The sequence below is a fragment of the Micropterus salmoides genome, unplaced genomic scaffold (genome assembly GCF_014851395.1).
Source record: "Micropterus salmoides isolate LMB-PRFRI ecotype aquatic unplaced genomic scaffold, ASM1485139v1 Ms_hic_scaffold_11, whole genome shotgun sequence".
NCBI classification, from domain to species: domain Eukaryota; kingdom Metazoa; phylum Chordata; class Actinopteri; order Centrarchiformes; family Centrarchidae; genus Micropterus; species Micropterus salmoides.
In genome coordinates this window covers 28,952,529-28,968,810 of record NW_024040152.1, presented here as the reverse complement: position 1 = coordinate 28,968,810, position 16,282 = coordinate 28,952,529, and the positions used below count along the sequence as shown (strand labels likewise).

Here is a 16,282-nt window from a genome sequence, read left to right as displayed (position 1 = left end):
TGTGGGGTTGCACCTTTTTATAAACAGTCCATGGGTTTACTCTGCCAGTTGTATCTAATTTCATCACTTTAGCCATCCGTTATCTTGCTGTTACCTGATCTATTTCTGCTTTAAATGCGGGACTTTTATATAGAAATGAATTTCCGTTTGGCCTTGCCAAATGAGTTCACACAATGCAGATTAGGGCTGCAACTAACAATAGTCGATTAATCTATCGATTATTGAAACGAATAATCGACTATTTTGGCTATGAATCGCAAATCACAATGCCTGTCATTTAGCTATTAGCCTTTAAATTAAAACTGAGGTTGTTTTAGGCATGTGCTAATTAACAGTCAAGACAATAAAATAAATACTGCTTTCAAAAATGAACTTTTAATAAATGTGGGGATCAATAATAAAGATATAAACAAATATAGTTTCCCCTAACTCAACAACTCACACAACTCCGTGATTTTTTTAAGGGAGTTTGGGGCGGATTAGCTGCCGCCTCACGCACAGACAGGAGAAGTGTTTTCTCTTCTTTAGAAAGAATGAAATTGTCTGATGTTGTCAAATCTTGCGCACTCGGCTGCAACACGTTCTCCAGCTGGGAACGTTGCCATGAGCGATGCATCGTTTATGATTGTAAAGTAAGGGCACATCTGGAAGGTGAACGCGGCCGTTGTGTATCATAATTATGTGCTACTCACAGTACCATTACTGTAACAATCAATCAAATTGACCAACTGTATAGAAAATGTCTCAGCTCATAACGTGAAGTAACACGGCTTTAACGTGAAGCTAGCTCGCTAACTAGCTTACCAAGACGAGTCTTCATCATCCACAGAGACACAACGTTACACGCCTCCTCTTCAGATGCTCTGGTGTTTCCAGGAGAGCTCAGCTTTGCTGCAGTTCACGACCTTTCTGGCTGAGTTAAGAGTGAAATGCTGTCACAGTCTGGAGGTTTTAGGTCTTGAATGTGTTACTGCAGCTCTGATGTTGTTTTAGTAACTTTAACGTTACTGTTCACATCACTTTACTCTGTTGATGAAGTCATAAACAAAACGAATTGTTAAATTTGTTGGCAACGAATTTAATAATCGATTTTTGTCGACTACGTCGATTAGTTGTTGCACCCCTAATGCTGATTAATCCTATCACTGCCAGGAAAATATCTCTGTATTTTGCTGAGTTTCTAAATTCGGTGTCTGTGGCAACATGGCGTATATATGCCAACAACAATTGGTTTGTCAGAGCTGAAGAGGGGACAACCGTTGCGACAGCAGCAACTCAGTATGGCAGCGCCTTTATGTCGTCAGCGCGTCGGCAGTGTTGTGTATTTCTCTCACTCTCAGAAGGTGGACACAGAAGTTCCATGCTGCAGGTTATGCAAGATTTTTTTTTTCTTTTGGTCTAAAGGTTACTGCAAGGACAACAGTTGATATTCAGCAAGGTTTGGTAACAGAGAATTTGTATTCTCTAAATACTGTAAAAGATTTACATTAAAAATAATCACATGTAGCATGTCAATTAGAAGTATAACTAAATACTAAAGAAAAAACAACCAACACTACAAATCAACTTAAAGGATCCTTCGCTTTAGCTCATATTCTTTGTCTTGAGCTCCAAACCAAATTCCAGTTTTGTTCTTTCTCGCCGCCAAACCAAAACCAACAGGAGGAGAAAACACATGTTCTTTCGTTGATGCAAAGAGTTAGTGCAGAGAAAAAAAAAACGCTATGTGAAACCTCACAAGTTAACAGCTCAGTTCATCTTAAGTCCATTACACCATAAGCAACACTTCTGTTTAACCAGCGCTATGGTAGATGCTGGTCGTGGGGTTTTCAGATTAATTTTGTGGCCTAAACCTATTCACATGTCCCTTCAGGGGCTGCGCAGCAAAGAGGAATGAAAACATTGAGGGAGAGAGATAGCAGTAAAGTGGGTTCCCAGCCAACAGTGTGTTTTTAAGAGCAAAACGACTTTTCCAAAATAAATAGATCTGTGTCGCAGACCGCTAGGAGGGAGAAAAGCCCTCGGTTCAATAATTAATTCCCGAGCTGAGGGTTTTGGAGAGCTGCTGATTGGGCTGATTCTTTTTTTTAATTCTGTTATGATACAAAGGAGGCCGTTTGAAGTAATTTGTCCCAGAGAGAGCGGCTTGGAATACCATACATGCTTTGATTTAGCAAAGCAAATTTAATTTTGTTTGCTTTATGCAAACCAGCCGGGGCCGCGGGGGTTTCTCTGATTCCACCAGAGGGGTGATGGTGGTGGTGGTGGTGGTGCTGATGATGGAGGTGGGGGAGTGCACACAACAGAATCACACTGCTGCTGCTAATATATAATACAGAAAGCACACTCATACACACAGACGCATGCAGTGAGCAGCAACAGTTCAAAAGTACAAAGCCTATTCCCCCCCTACACACACACACTCCAATCCCTTTGAAATCAAAGCTTAAAATAATTGTTTGTGCGTTGTGTTTTGTTTCATTCTATTCGTCTATTATTAGTGTTAGTGGTATTATTCCTATCGTGTTGTTTTAGCTGCCTGCTCTCCCTGCTTGCCGGGGTTTTGTTTTATGCTGCTAATGAAAGCTTCTCTCCTCGCTTTTGTTCTGCTTCGTTTTTACCAATACGTGAATGGAATACATCTGTTTATATCTGCGCCTGATATTTCCTGAGGTGTCTAACGCGCAACGGCACCATAATGAAGAGGCTACTTGTGGTTTTTTTCCGAGGGCTTTTCTTCACATCTTCATGCAGACATTTGCCGCACTGTTAAGCTGTGAAGATTTACCTTAACGTTGCTGAGTAGACATACATGATGTATTGCACTTATCTGTGCCTGATATTTCCTGATGATGGGAAGTCTAACTGTGTTGGACACCTTTAATTACCTTGTTCTGTTCTCCTGTACTGGAGAAACGACTGTCCGTGTACAGATGTTAAGCAAACAGTAGAGGCATTTCTTCTCAGAAAGAGAAAAGGCTATTCAGAATGGGTGGCCAAGCGGTTTTCTTATACTCCATTCAACTCATTTTCTTAGGGAACAATAATGAGTGGATAAAGCAGAAAAACCCAATTTCCTTTATGCTTTTTATATCCTGAAAAAGCCCTCGTTGACGACCCTTTGGTCTTTTGTTATAGAAAACGGAGCTAATATCCTCCAGCTCTCGGCGCAGTTTAAAGGTCTTAATTGGATTCCATTAGTATATTGCTTGACATGACACTTGAGTCCGCTCTATTAGAATTCCCCTGCCTAGGATTAAAAAGACGACTTTTTCTACATTCAACTCTCTAGGCTCTTTTGTTGAAGTCTCAAATATTCTTTGTTGGATTCTCAGTTTTTTACTGACACCATTATTAAAACCATAAGCTTGACTTAAACAGCTGCTTTTATTTCTAGGGGACCTGTCTCATCGCAGCGGTTTATGTATCAATAAACCATAGCATTAATACGGTATAAACATTTCATGTGTGCATGTGCTGTAAGGCCTATAAAACAGTCCTCCAGCCTCTTTCTACACAAGACTAGAGCACACGTTGAACTCCCTGCAGGTTTCTTTTCAGAGTACCACGCAGAGTTGAAGTGTTTCCTCTGTGGTTTCAGTGACTGCAGAACACGGGCCGAGTGAAGGATGCGTTTGATGGTATTCTGTTTCATGTCTCTCGCCCCAGTCCTAACCTGACGTGGAGGGATCTTCAGCATCTGATTGCCGAGACAGCAAAGATCCCTGACCCTGAAGAGCCTGGGTGGAACATCAACGCAGCAGGACACCATGTTCACCATAGGTATTGTGATACATCCACGCAAACATTCAATGGTTTTGAACACAAATGTGGTATCATCACTGGGGTTACATTTAAACCGAGTGTTCTGCCAACGTTCTGCCCACCTTTTTAAGTGAGGCTTACATGTAAAGTGATTGGTGTATTAATCACACAATTTACATATCAATTGTTCCTTTCTTTAAAAGCAAAGTGAGCTATTATGCTCAGCTGAAACCCTTGATTACTTGTTGCTATGGCTGTCTAAGCAACATGTGCAGTATGTATGGCTATGTTTGGTTGCGTCTCTTTAAAGCAACAGTTCAACATTTTGGGAAATATGCTTATTTGCTCTCTTTCCAAGAGTTACTTGAGAAAATTACATCACCCTCATGTCTGTAGAGTGAATACGTATATATAATGCGCCTGTGCTAGGAGCTCCCATTGTTGCTGTCAAATTCACTAAAACCCTGTCCACTTGAATATTTGACACATTCAGAATTCGGATAAATGCATTTTGTACCGTTTGGCTGAACGCAAATTCTACATGTATGCAGCCATTCTTAATTATTAAATGCACCTATTCACATTAGTTGTATCTTAATTTTTTAATAACCGCAAAGTAGTACAAAAACCCAATTTTGGCCTGTGACTGAATGGTTTTAACGGGATTACAGGAACTGATTAATGGCGATGTTCAACTTGTATGGTAAAGAACATACAAATCAAATTGCAGATAGATCAACAACCTCTAAAAAAATGCATTCAGAACCTGCTTAGTAGCTGATTATAATAATGACATCTTTTAATTATGCTTCACCTTTGTTGCAGGTGTGGTCATAAAAAATTAGTTTGTTTGTCTTGTCATGTGTAACATAACATGGAGGGTTTATGATTTAATAGTTGCCGATAGATTATGAAATGTATGATTACAATAATTATCCCTATATGATCTCTGACTGGGATAATTGCATATAAATTAAATGGTGTACAATTCATTGCTACCTGCATAATCTACCCAAAGGTTTCTTGACCACACTTTTTGAACGACTCTAACACAGAACTGTTTAACAGATATATTGAATTTAAAGTAAGGTTAAGCTAACAGCACATCACAGATTTATAAATTAAACTGAAGAGATCAGGTATTACTTATTGCTAGATTACTCAAGTGAACAGTTTGCGATGGATCACACAGACGATGTCATCTTCCACTTGTTCACTACTGTGTTTGCCACGTACACACACACCACTGTAATGTGCCCGCACACACCTACACACTCTCCTCATATAAAGCGCTTCTGCAAAAAGCAGCTGTTTTATGACACTTGAGACAGGTAATCTTGTCCAGGGAGGAGTGTCATTGTAATCCTCTAATGTTATTATCACACCCACAGCATGTCTGAGTGTCCGTACCTGCTCTGATTTATATAGACAGATGCTGGAAGAAATGGAGCTTCTCCCTCTGACTGTATGAAGCATGAATCTGGGAGAGAGAGTGAGCCCTGTGCTACTCCAGACATCGTATAAACGCTTTTACAATGCTTTTACAATGTCAGCGCTGGGAGATGACATATCTCTAATCAGTCATAGTTTTGTGTGTCTGTGCTCTCTGTCTCACTCACCTTAAAATTTCCTCTCCTCATCTTGGCTCTAACTCACTGCCCTTCCTCTCCCCTTCTTTTCCCTTTTCTTGCTATTATTTCCTCTCGCTGCATTCCTGTTTCTCCCTTCCATCCCCTCTTTCGCAGCATGCCGTGTCATAAAATAGATTGTAATTACTGTGTTGCTGTGAGAAGAATGGATTAATTAAAATATAATGATGCCGATCACACCAGCGGGTGTCTGTTGAAATCTGTCCATTTAGGGGCTGTGGCAGAGGACTTGTAATGGCCAGATCATACTGCAGGCTAATTATGAACAATGGTTTATTGCATGGGCAAGGACAGATGGACTAGACAGTGCAATGAGCACAGAGTTACTTACCATCAGTGAGGTTGTTACAATACATTAAAGATTAGATATGATTTGTGTAATAAAAGGATCAATGTTTAAGAAATTGTTGATAACGCTGAATAGTTACCAGGGAGTTAGAGATGGAAAAGGCCTTGCTTTCCTTTTATTTGGATTCTGTAGGTGTGTGCTGTATGACTGCAGTCGTTTGCTAGTTTGTGTTTTCATTTATCACACGGTATAATATTTGTATGCATGTAATGTGCAGTTTTCTACATGTTGTTGCCGGTTGACTCAGTGAGGATTTAGAAAGTTTATAAAAGTGCTTTGTTTTTATAGTCTTATTCCCTAAAAAAGTTCTTGGGCACACAGAAAGTGTATGTTTGTTTGGATAATAAATGAAAAAGGATAGCAGCATAGCATAGCAGTAATAACTAGCAGGAGGTTGAGATGAGATGCGTTATTATCACATTAATACCTTAATTAATTACCGCCGACAATTTTTTTATCGCACGTTAACGCCGATATTTTTTTTAAATTATCATTATTTTGAAAGTCCTTTGCTCACTGGCTCTGAATGCACATACAGTCAAACCACGGGTCACAGGAGGGGTGGGATGTTGATCAGCCTGAAAACCACCCACCTAAACAAGCAGTGGAGGGAGGCGACGGCAGGATGCAGCATCTGGGAGAAGTAAGACAGCGCTCCACGAGTAAACAGCAGGCGCTCTATTGAGAGTAACCATGGTAACGGCTTCTGTGCGCTACACAGCTGTAGCCTATTTAACTTAAATTAAAATTATAGGCTACATAACTTTACCTGATAGTCCTTCATCTAATTTTATCATTTCTGCTGAGTCAACACACATGCAGGCATGATATAGTTTTCCCTCCACGTTTGAGTCTTTTGTTTGGGGAAGTAACCTCTTTAAATGTGATTGTGGCACCTTTTCACCTCAATGATAAATTCATTTATTATAATTTAGTTATAACTTACTGAACTTTAATAGTTCCTGTGTTTCAGCAGGGTTTCTGCTCATGTTCAAAACTTTCTGCACTATGAAATTTCTCCCACATATCTGTGTTCTTGATATGTCTTGAAAAAAGTCGTAATATTATTATGAGAATCATCATTCAATGTTGTGAATTCACAATATTTTTAGTCTACCTGCTCTATACTCTGCTGTGCATTATGTTATTGCTCTGCTGGTAGTATCCCCTTCAGGCCGTCTGATCAACTGGAAACGAAGCTAACTAACAACACTTCCTGCATTCTTTCCAACAACCAGCAGGGGCCGACTCCACTGATTGCAAAAAAAGTTCGGTTCCATTAGAAATAATGGCAAAATGACTCTACTTCCCACTTGATTCGTTACCTCAGTAAACACTTTACTAATGAGTTTATGGTCTCAATCGTTAGTTCCAAGATTTCTTCAACACAGCATGATGTTCATTTAGTAAATGGTCCCATTTAGAGGAAAATAGACATAAAGCAGGGGTTGCTATAGGGCGGGACTACCTTGTGATTGACAAGTCTCTGTCAGTCAGGCTCGAGTGACTCATATCCGCTGCTCTGTGTACATTAAACCAGCAGCGTTGAAAAGCATATTAGAAGTTGGCTGTTCATTTTCTCTGAGTACACGTTTTAAGCCTGTTTTTCACTAGCTAAAATTAGTATCCAGGTTAAAATCACGGTTAACGTGAATTACAGATGTACCTTGCCAACCGGGCTAGCTTGCTCCATGCTCTCGTCAATATATGGTTTGCAAAAAATCAATACGGCGATTGCAAAAATGCCAAACTCGAGGCTTCAAAACTGCAGGTGATGTAACGCTGACTACGTCGACTTCTTTTATACAGTCTATGCTAGAAACTGGTAAAAGGCTCACAACATGTGTATAGCTAATATGTCAACTAATATCAGAATCACGCTGTCAGAATGTCAAAACTAACATAAACTTTGTTTACTGATTCACAAATATTATATAAACATGATAAGTGGTTGCAAAAATGCAATGCTCCACAAGGTGGCTGGTGTGGACTTCTCTTAACTTCTCTAATCTTTCTTAACAGTTGTGATACTGGACCAAGTAAGACTGTAGTAGCAAAAGAAACGTTTTATGAATTAGAATGTGTAATTTCTTATTTCAAAAGTCACACTGTCACTTTAAAAAAGACAAATGAATAGAGTTGTTGTGTATAGCCTCTTCAAAAGTTTCATAGGGAGCATGTGCGGATTGAGGACAGATGGTTTCTCTGAAAGAACCAGTTACATGCTACATGCTTTGTTAAAGCTGAAGGAAAAATAGCTGCCGTATAGATGTTGCGTGAGTTGTCATTGATGTGTGTTTATGTATGTGTGTGTGTGTGTGTGTGTGTGTGTGTGCGCATGTTTGGAGATTTGGGGGGGTTGTTGGGTGGGTGGAAGGTGTCGCCCGCATCCCGGAGTTCCCATCTGTTTGACCTCCATATAGACTGGGAGCTTTAGAAACTCTGATGTTGGGGGGAGAAACCCCCGCCCCCCGCACTCAGCTCCCACCGCCATGACGACAATAAACATGTCAGCCGCCACACGCCAGAGCAATCTGCAATCAGATTTACTGTGCATGAAATATGGTGGTGCTTTTATTGGTCCAAAGACTTGTCAGTCATAATTTATAGGCTGTTGCCAGGCCGGGTGTGATGTCAGCGAGCTCCCAGCACCCTCAGGAGAGTCAAAAGGGAGAGAGTGAAAGAAACAGGGGTGAGGGGTGGTGGTTGGGTGGGTGGGGGTTATATAAGAGGGCAGAAAGTGTGTATGTGTGTGAGAGAGAGAGAGAATGAGCGAGAAAAGGTGATGGAAATGGGTTAAAAAAAAAGACGGAAAAAATAACACACATCCATCCTGTTCCTCTCTGTGGGGAGTTTATCAGGTTGAGGGAGTGAAAATGTCAGTTTTTTTTCAGGGCCTGTACAAATGGTTCTCCCTCTCCTCTCCTCTCCTCTCCTCTCCACTCCTCTCCTCTCCTCTCCTCCGGCGTTGCTTGCTATCCTTTGAACACCGACACCTATCGATCACATGGTCGACGGAGGAGGAAAAAAAATGTAATCTGCCATCCACATCTCCACTTGAAGCCTCTCTGACCCAGAAATAGAAAGTGGAGAGTCTGGTGTTAGCGAATTCCACCGTAGGGATGACGTACAGAGAAGAAGCAGAATGTCCAAACAGGCTTAATTTCAGTTAATCTCTTCTGATAGGTGAAACTACAGTAATTATCCTGTGGGAGATTTAGATAGAAAATAACAGCGGTTGGAATAGATCAAAGAAACGCTGCCCTCTCTGCAAAGACAAAGTGAATATCAAGGAGAATGCGCAAGTGGTAAAACGATATTACAGGGGGAAAAAAACTAGTATGGCATTAAAAAATTAGATAAGATTCAATTCCTCTTTTGAAAAATGATACTCTGTTCACGGAGAACCATTAGAATGTTTACATTTGCGGCATTTTGTTCCATATCAAAATAATTAATTGCCTCCATTTTCAAATTAAAAGTACATTACAACACAATTAAGGATGCAAATGAGTCTGGGCCTGTCGCGAGGAGCCAGAAAATGTGAAAGAGTGACGGTGTTGATGTATGAGGGTTTGCGTGCTTTTTTGTGTATTAGGTGTGTCGCAATGGATCATTGTGCATGTGTGTGTGTGTTTGAAAAAAATGTGCCTTGCTGCCTTTACTGAAGAGGAAGAGTCAGTGTTGAAATTACATCAGCATAGGGAAATAAATCAGAGCTCTGCGGTCATAAACAACAGAGTAATTAGGTCACTCTTTCCTCAGTAACTGATCGACCAGAGAAGCAGATACTATGTTATTCCTATTGTGTTAACAGCTTCTGTCACCAGTAACCCAACATAAACACAACACACACTTTTACACACACATATTTCTCTTTCCCTGCCTCCTTTCCAGGGGCTCTGACCTCCAACGAGCCTGTTCCGTGAAAGATGTCTACATCGCGTTAGGAACTGGGGACGGTAAAACATCATTTTGTCATAACCTTCCCTCTTTGGAGGGAAAACAGATATAAAAGTATATAGCCTGTGGTTTACTGCGAGTCCCCCTCACCCAGCCCGGCAGCAGCACGCAGGACTGATGGATGCCGGCCGTCGGCCGACTTTTAATTGCTCGTAAATTTTTGATCCAGGAAAAACGCTACGTTCTCCTTGTCCCCCGGCGACATGGGTGACGGAGCCGCTCAGGAGGGAATAAAAGAGCCACGATGAGGACGGGAGGTAGGGAAAGAGTGATAGAGTCACGCTAACACACTTAGTAAGATACAGGCACATTTCAGCTGGTTGTCCATAGCATAAGATAGAAGACTTTGTGCATAAAAGACCTTTATCGAGTATCAGTATGGTCCTGTCAGTATGACCCACTTTGATATGGTGAATGTTCCTCTTTGACAACGTACATCTTTCTAAACAGCAACACCTTTCATGTAGTATTATCTTATTTTATCTAGATAAATTATGATGATGTCTCCTAGAACTGACATTTGTATACCGCTAATTTGTTTTGTAGGAAACAAAATGCAATCCAGATTAATGTTTTTTAGGGCTGAATGATTAATCATTTTCAAATCAAAATTGCGATTTTAAAGAAAGTGATTAGCTAATCGTGAAGACGGCGATTAAAATGTAGGTTAATTATACAGCACATCTGACCCGTTTTAAACGTAAATAGTCATGCAGTTACAAATTCACATCCTTGTGTTACAGATCTGCTCGCCAATCACAAGCTCCATGTGCCTCCTGTTACGGTCCTACTCACCAATCAGAGTGGGAACAGGGCGTGTACATTTCACAACAAATGAAGCTAGAGCCAAACTGACACAGACAGCAGCAGTGCTGCGGTTTTGTTTGGCGTCTACTCACTCAAGTGTTTCAGCAGCTGAGCGTTGAGCCTACATGTTGTTATTGCGTTGTTAATTTGTCATTTTGTGTGCTTCAACTTCGGATAACAGCTCTCTGTGAGCCTGTTCTGGTCCACTCTCCACAGGCTAACGTTACATATCCGCATGGAACATTTCAGAATAAGTGTGTTTTGCCTGTCTGATTTTGCTGACTTGTTCAGATTTTGCTTATTTGTTCAGTTGTCCTTGATTTTAGTGCTTCTACCACGGTTAAGTAGACTACGTAGTTAAATTGTTTCTTTTTGTTGTCTGTTTTAACTGTGTTTTGTGTATCAACTATTGTTGATATATGATCGAGAGTCTGCAAAGGGTGTTTTATTTCGACCCAATTCCCTATGCTGTTCTGTGTCTGACTTCCTGCCTGGTTCATCTGCTCTGTGCTGCTTGATGTGGCTTCCGTAAGAAATAGACAATGCGTTCTCATCTCAGTGCGTCATTACAGACGCTTTCAGACAGCGTGACAAAGCGTAATTTTTTTACGCTCAAGGAACCCTTCAGCGTCCATATGAAACGCCACCATTTGCTATATCGTTAATCAACAGTCGGCCAAACTGAAAACACTGCAGCCTCTCGAACCAGATGATGCTGTACAATTTAGGCTATCAATATATTAAAATAATAAAAAACAAAGCAAGTCTGTCCCGACTTTTTTATAGCATAATTATAACAGCAGCAAGGAGTATATAACATTTCTTAACACCACTGGCTACAATAAAAAATAAAGAAAGTCACTCCCGACTTTTGAACTAATGTTTTTCTGCACATGCATTTATAAGAGCAGTAGGCTATTCAGTGTTTTTACAAAACATAAAACATTGCGTAACGCCACTCTCTCCCAACAGGTGCATGCATCACTGGGAGTAGTGGCAGGAGTGAGCGATTTAAAGCTTTTTGCTGGTCGCACAAAGTTTACAACGGACTCTACTTGAACTGCCGCTGAGCTGCCGCGCAGTCGTTCATTCACGTCAAAGATGGTGCCTTCTGGTAACTCAGTAACGCAGCGTTACTTAGTTTAGTAACTGTAATATTTTTACTGTTTTTGGAAATAGAGTAACCCATTACTGCCGAATTCTGCTCATGCACTTTTGTCAGGATTTAGTGACAGTTTCAGCAAATATGCCAACAAGTTTGTTTTTTTTAAAGTTACCTGCTGACTATTGTAAAAACAGAATCAACTGGCGTTCTTATTTGATCAACATCATATTCTGGATCCAGCTTCTCAAATGTGAAGACTGTAAGCAAAATATCATTAGGTTGGACTGTTGGCCTAACAATTTGATAAATGATTCAACTTGGGCTCTGGGTTTTTTCCTTTTTCCTGACACTTCATAGACTAAACGGTTAATTGATTAAATGAGAGAATACTGTTAAGATGAATTGAAAATTGCAGGCTTAGTTCAGTCTGTATTGTTAAGGCTAGTTGTTGGCAGACCCAGGTGCAGATAGAGATCACAAGAGACAAAGTTAACAGGCTTTATTCACAATGAGGTGCAACGAAGGCAAAGGCTTGGGTTAAGTGCAATTTATACTTCTGCGTCAAATCGACGGCGTAGGCTACGGGGCTACGCAGAGGCTACGCCGTAGCCTGACGTGCACCTCCTTCAAAATGTAACTACATGTCGAGTCAACGCGGACCGTACTCTGTGATTGGTCGGCTGGGTAGCCTTGCAGTGCCTCCGAGCCGACCGGAAGTACCCCGTCGGCTGTAACACAGTGAATCAATATATTTGACCGTCGCAACCCGTGCGAAATGACTCGTTTCGCTATCAGAATGCGATCCATTCGGTCGGTAACACACCTACACACCAGCAGCACATATACAATCTTACCCCCATTTACATTAGCGGAGCACTAAACCGCGCTACTGCTGACTAGCGTTTGGGGGTGTAATTGCAGAATGACGGACAGACCTACGCACAAGTATAAATGCATGGCTACGTGCATAGCCTACGGCGTAGGTACGCACGTAGACCCTACGTAGTAGTATAAATGGGCCTTTACTTGGCGTGAGAAGGGAACAGGCAGGTGGGAGTTTACGAGGTCCAGAGTTCCTGCAGTATGGTAGACACACTGACTTGATACTGCAGTCTTGAAAAGATTTGCAGATCATTTCCTGTCAATTTCAGGTCACGTTTCATTTGTGACTTCCTTTTTACGCATTTGTGGAATGTTGTCCACTTTGTACCACAGAGATGTGTAAACAGAGATCTGTAAATGTGAGAGCAGTTTATTAGCTACACGAGCAGGTGGCGGTAGCGTCATTGCCTCTCATGAGTTGTAAGAATATCCATTACAGTACCCAGGGTCATCTGTAGGAGACAACAACTTCTTCTTCTGCTGGACTACTGGACTCAGTCTAAATTTTTCTGTACAAGTGTATATAGTTTACTATTTAATACTTTATCACTGTATTTGTTTTACATTTATATTTAAATAAATAGTCTGTTTACAGATCTCTGTGGTACATAGTGGACAAAATTCCACAAATGCGTAAAAAGGAAGTCACAAATGAAACGTGACCTGCAAATTGACAGGAAATGATCTGCAAATGTGCAAAAACTGTTTTGTGTGTACAAATAGATCCACAAATGCATAAATAACACTTTGTACAAAAATTGTACATATTTGCAAATTGCACTCTATTTTTGTGAATATGATTTTACACAACACAAATGTAAAAATACATGATTTGGGTAGTGAGATATTTGTGTATTTTGTTTTTTACAGATCTCCGCAGTACACATTGGACAAAATTCCACAAATGTGTACAAAGGAAGTTAAAAATGTAACATGACCCACAAATTGACAGAAAGCAATCTACAAATGTGCAAAAACTGTTTTGTGAGTAGAAGTCACTCTGTATTTTTGTGGATATGATTTTACACATCACAAATGTAAAAATACATATCTGTAGATAGTGAAATATTTGCGCATCATAGTACACATTCGTGGATTGTTTTTTGTGGGTTACAAATATTAAAGTCTATTAAATTCTTCCATACTCAAACATGTAAGGTGAGAAATAATCTGCCGTTAAGTCGCTGGAAGCCTGGAGTCTTTATACCACATGTTGATAAAGTGATTAGAACCCAGTGCGCAGCCCCATCAGGTCTCCAGATCCCCATCACGCCCGAGACACACCCACTCACATACACACGCATACAGACAAAGGGGAGGGGGAAACAAAGGAAACCACAGAAAAAAAACAGAGTCACAGCACTGGCTGTGACATGAACACACACACAAAGTATAAGAGCTCTCTAGCAGCCCTTCTTAAATAGTTTTAGCCAATTCACTAACAGGGTGACTAATTTACTGACTTAATATCCTCTATTATGTTTCTGTAAAGGGCATATACTAAGGATTGTGTTGCTATAAGATATAGCTAGCCCTTTAATTTTTGAATAACAAGAAACTGCACAAATTGTCCAAATCAAGCTCTTCCTGTGGCTGCAGGAATTTGAGGAAACAACTACCTGGATGAATAACTGAGGTGCAGTAGTCAGCATTTGCATATGCATCTCTCTTTTTCTTCTTTTACTGCAGAACAGTCCTTTAAGTGCCTGTACAGCGTTGACAGTAATGGAAATGGGATTGAAAAATGGGGTTTATAAACTGTCTCTGCAGACTTGTGACTGTTGCCAAGCCTAACAGATGCTCATCTGATCAATTTCTTACCCCGTTTGTCTTCTTCCCAAGTTGCAAGAAAGAGGAGATAAAAATAGGTTTATCCCACCATTTGCTTGTTTGTTGCAGTAAGGTCCGATATCCTGCCGAGGTTTTTGATTATTTCCTTCTAAGTTGTCAGGCTCGTTCTAGCCTCAGATCTCTATCACTATTTTCTCCTTTTTTCTGTCTTCTTTTCATGCTCTCGTCTTTCTTTGGTTTTTCCTCTCCTCTTTCCCCTGCTGTTTGTGTTGTTGCAGTCTCACTCACCAGGTTTGGCCTGTTGTGACCTTCTCACATCGATCCTGCCTGCATTCCCCCCTGTGGTGGCCAAATCAAGACACACGCCAATCATCCACAGGTCACAGTCCGGGCCAGAGGCCAGAGGCCAAAGTGAGCTGGCCAGGGTCCCGCTCACCTGTGTGTGTGTGTGCGTGTGTGTGTGTGTGTGTGTGTGTGTGTGTGTGTGTGTGTGTGTTTTAGTGGGGACAGTTATGGTGGGGGGCGTTTTCTATTTCATAGAAAAACACCTACATGCATGACTTGGACATAAAAACAACACGTGCTGCCTATTTATTGGGATGTATTGGGATATCAGATATGAACAGATAATGTGCTCTGAACAGATACAAATATTTGCAGTTACATATATTTTTTTACTTGACTTACACAATTTGACATGGACATTATGCCACTTCTTCTCTGAGTCAAAACTCAGTCATAACAGACATTACACACGCTTTGTGATGCCAGGATCTTTGCTTATATGTTTAAACATCTGCACATCCAGATTATTGTCTATACAGTGGGAAAAAGAACTGCTAGTAGTCAACAGCATAGGCTGTATGCTAACAGCATGCAGATCATTTGAGTTCAGGTGACGTTCATCCTTAGTAAGTTCTCATCAGTTTTCATCAGATTTGTTGTTTAATGCGAGACAAAGCTTGACCGATGTTCTGCAGGTGTTATTTTTACATCATCCAACCTTGCACGACTTGGGAGCCAACAGGAAATTGACAAACTGAATTCAGTGACCATCTCAAAGGGGCTTGCACAATGGCCAAATTTTTTTTCAAAAGCTTTATTCTGTCTGGAGTTTAGTGTTTTTTGTTTCATGGACATGTCGAACCAACTTTATTTTCATCTGGACCTCCTCCTCCTCCTGGACCCCTCTTCTTTCATTTAGTTGTACAGTATTGTCCAGTGAGCTTTTGTGGCTTGTTGTTTTGTCTGTAGCTTTCTAAATGGTTTCTATTTATAGATATAAATGGAGTGGAATTTTAGAATAAATGGTTTCTATAAATATCTATTTATAGATATTCAGAACAATTGTTGGTCCCCCATGCCACTTTTATAGAGTGGGGGTTCGAATACAAATCATTATACTTTTATTTTATTTTATTCATTTTGTTAGAAGCTAAATGTATACTGTACATATCTGAGGAGTATAAATGGATGTAAACTTTATTTATTTCCAACAACTTCTGATGTTTTGGTGAAATAAACAAGAAAGTTACAGATAATAGCTTTGCGCTTTGCAAATACTGTCCATGTTTGGTTTACCATGGTAAAGTTCTAATTTTAGCATGATGATAATAGTCACCCAGATTCTCTGATACGACTGTAACGCCGTTTTCCAAGCTAACTGACAAATTACCATACAGTCATCCTGCTGGCTGACCGACACACAGACCCAGAGCTCCCTTCCTGTGGGCACAAAGGGAGAGAGACGGGTGAGCCTGATCAGCCCCAGTAGTGTCAACCCAATTACTCATTCTCTTAAAGGGCTATTAAAACATAATTGCCCGGCGATTTACATCCAAGTTAACGTGGCCCCGAGATAATTTATTATTTTCTATAAGCCCTTTCTTTTGTGTGCTAACTGAAAGAGTGGAGGGGGGGACTGTAATTTCCTGAGTCATGAAGAAAAGCATGTTGGCAGCCCAGTGTAAT

At 40.5% G+C, this 16,282-nt stretch overlaps 1 protein-coding gene across 1 annotated transcript in view; it reads left to right on the top strand.

The window, feature by feature from the left end:
* The window catches only part of LOC119898035 (proprotein convertase subtilisin/kexin type 4-like), a 184,962-nt gene that overhangs the window by 124,649 nt on the left and 44,031 nt on the right, over positions 1 to 16,282 (top strand). The window contains exon 13 of the mRNA XM_038712145.1: positions 3,670 to 3,783. Coding sequence (XP_038568073.1) covers positions 3,670 to 3,783 — 114 coding nt within the window. The remainder of the gene's footprint in view (positions 1 to 3,669; positions 3,784 to 16,282) is intronic.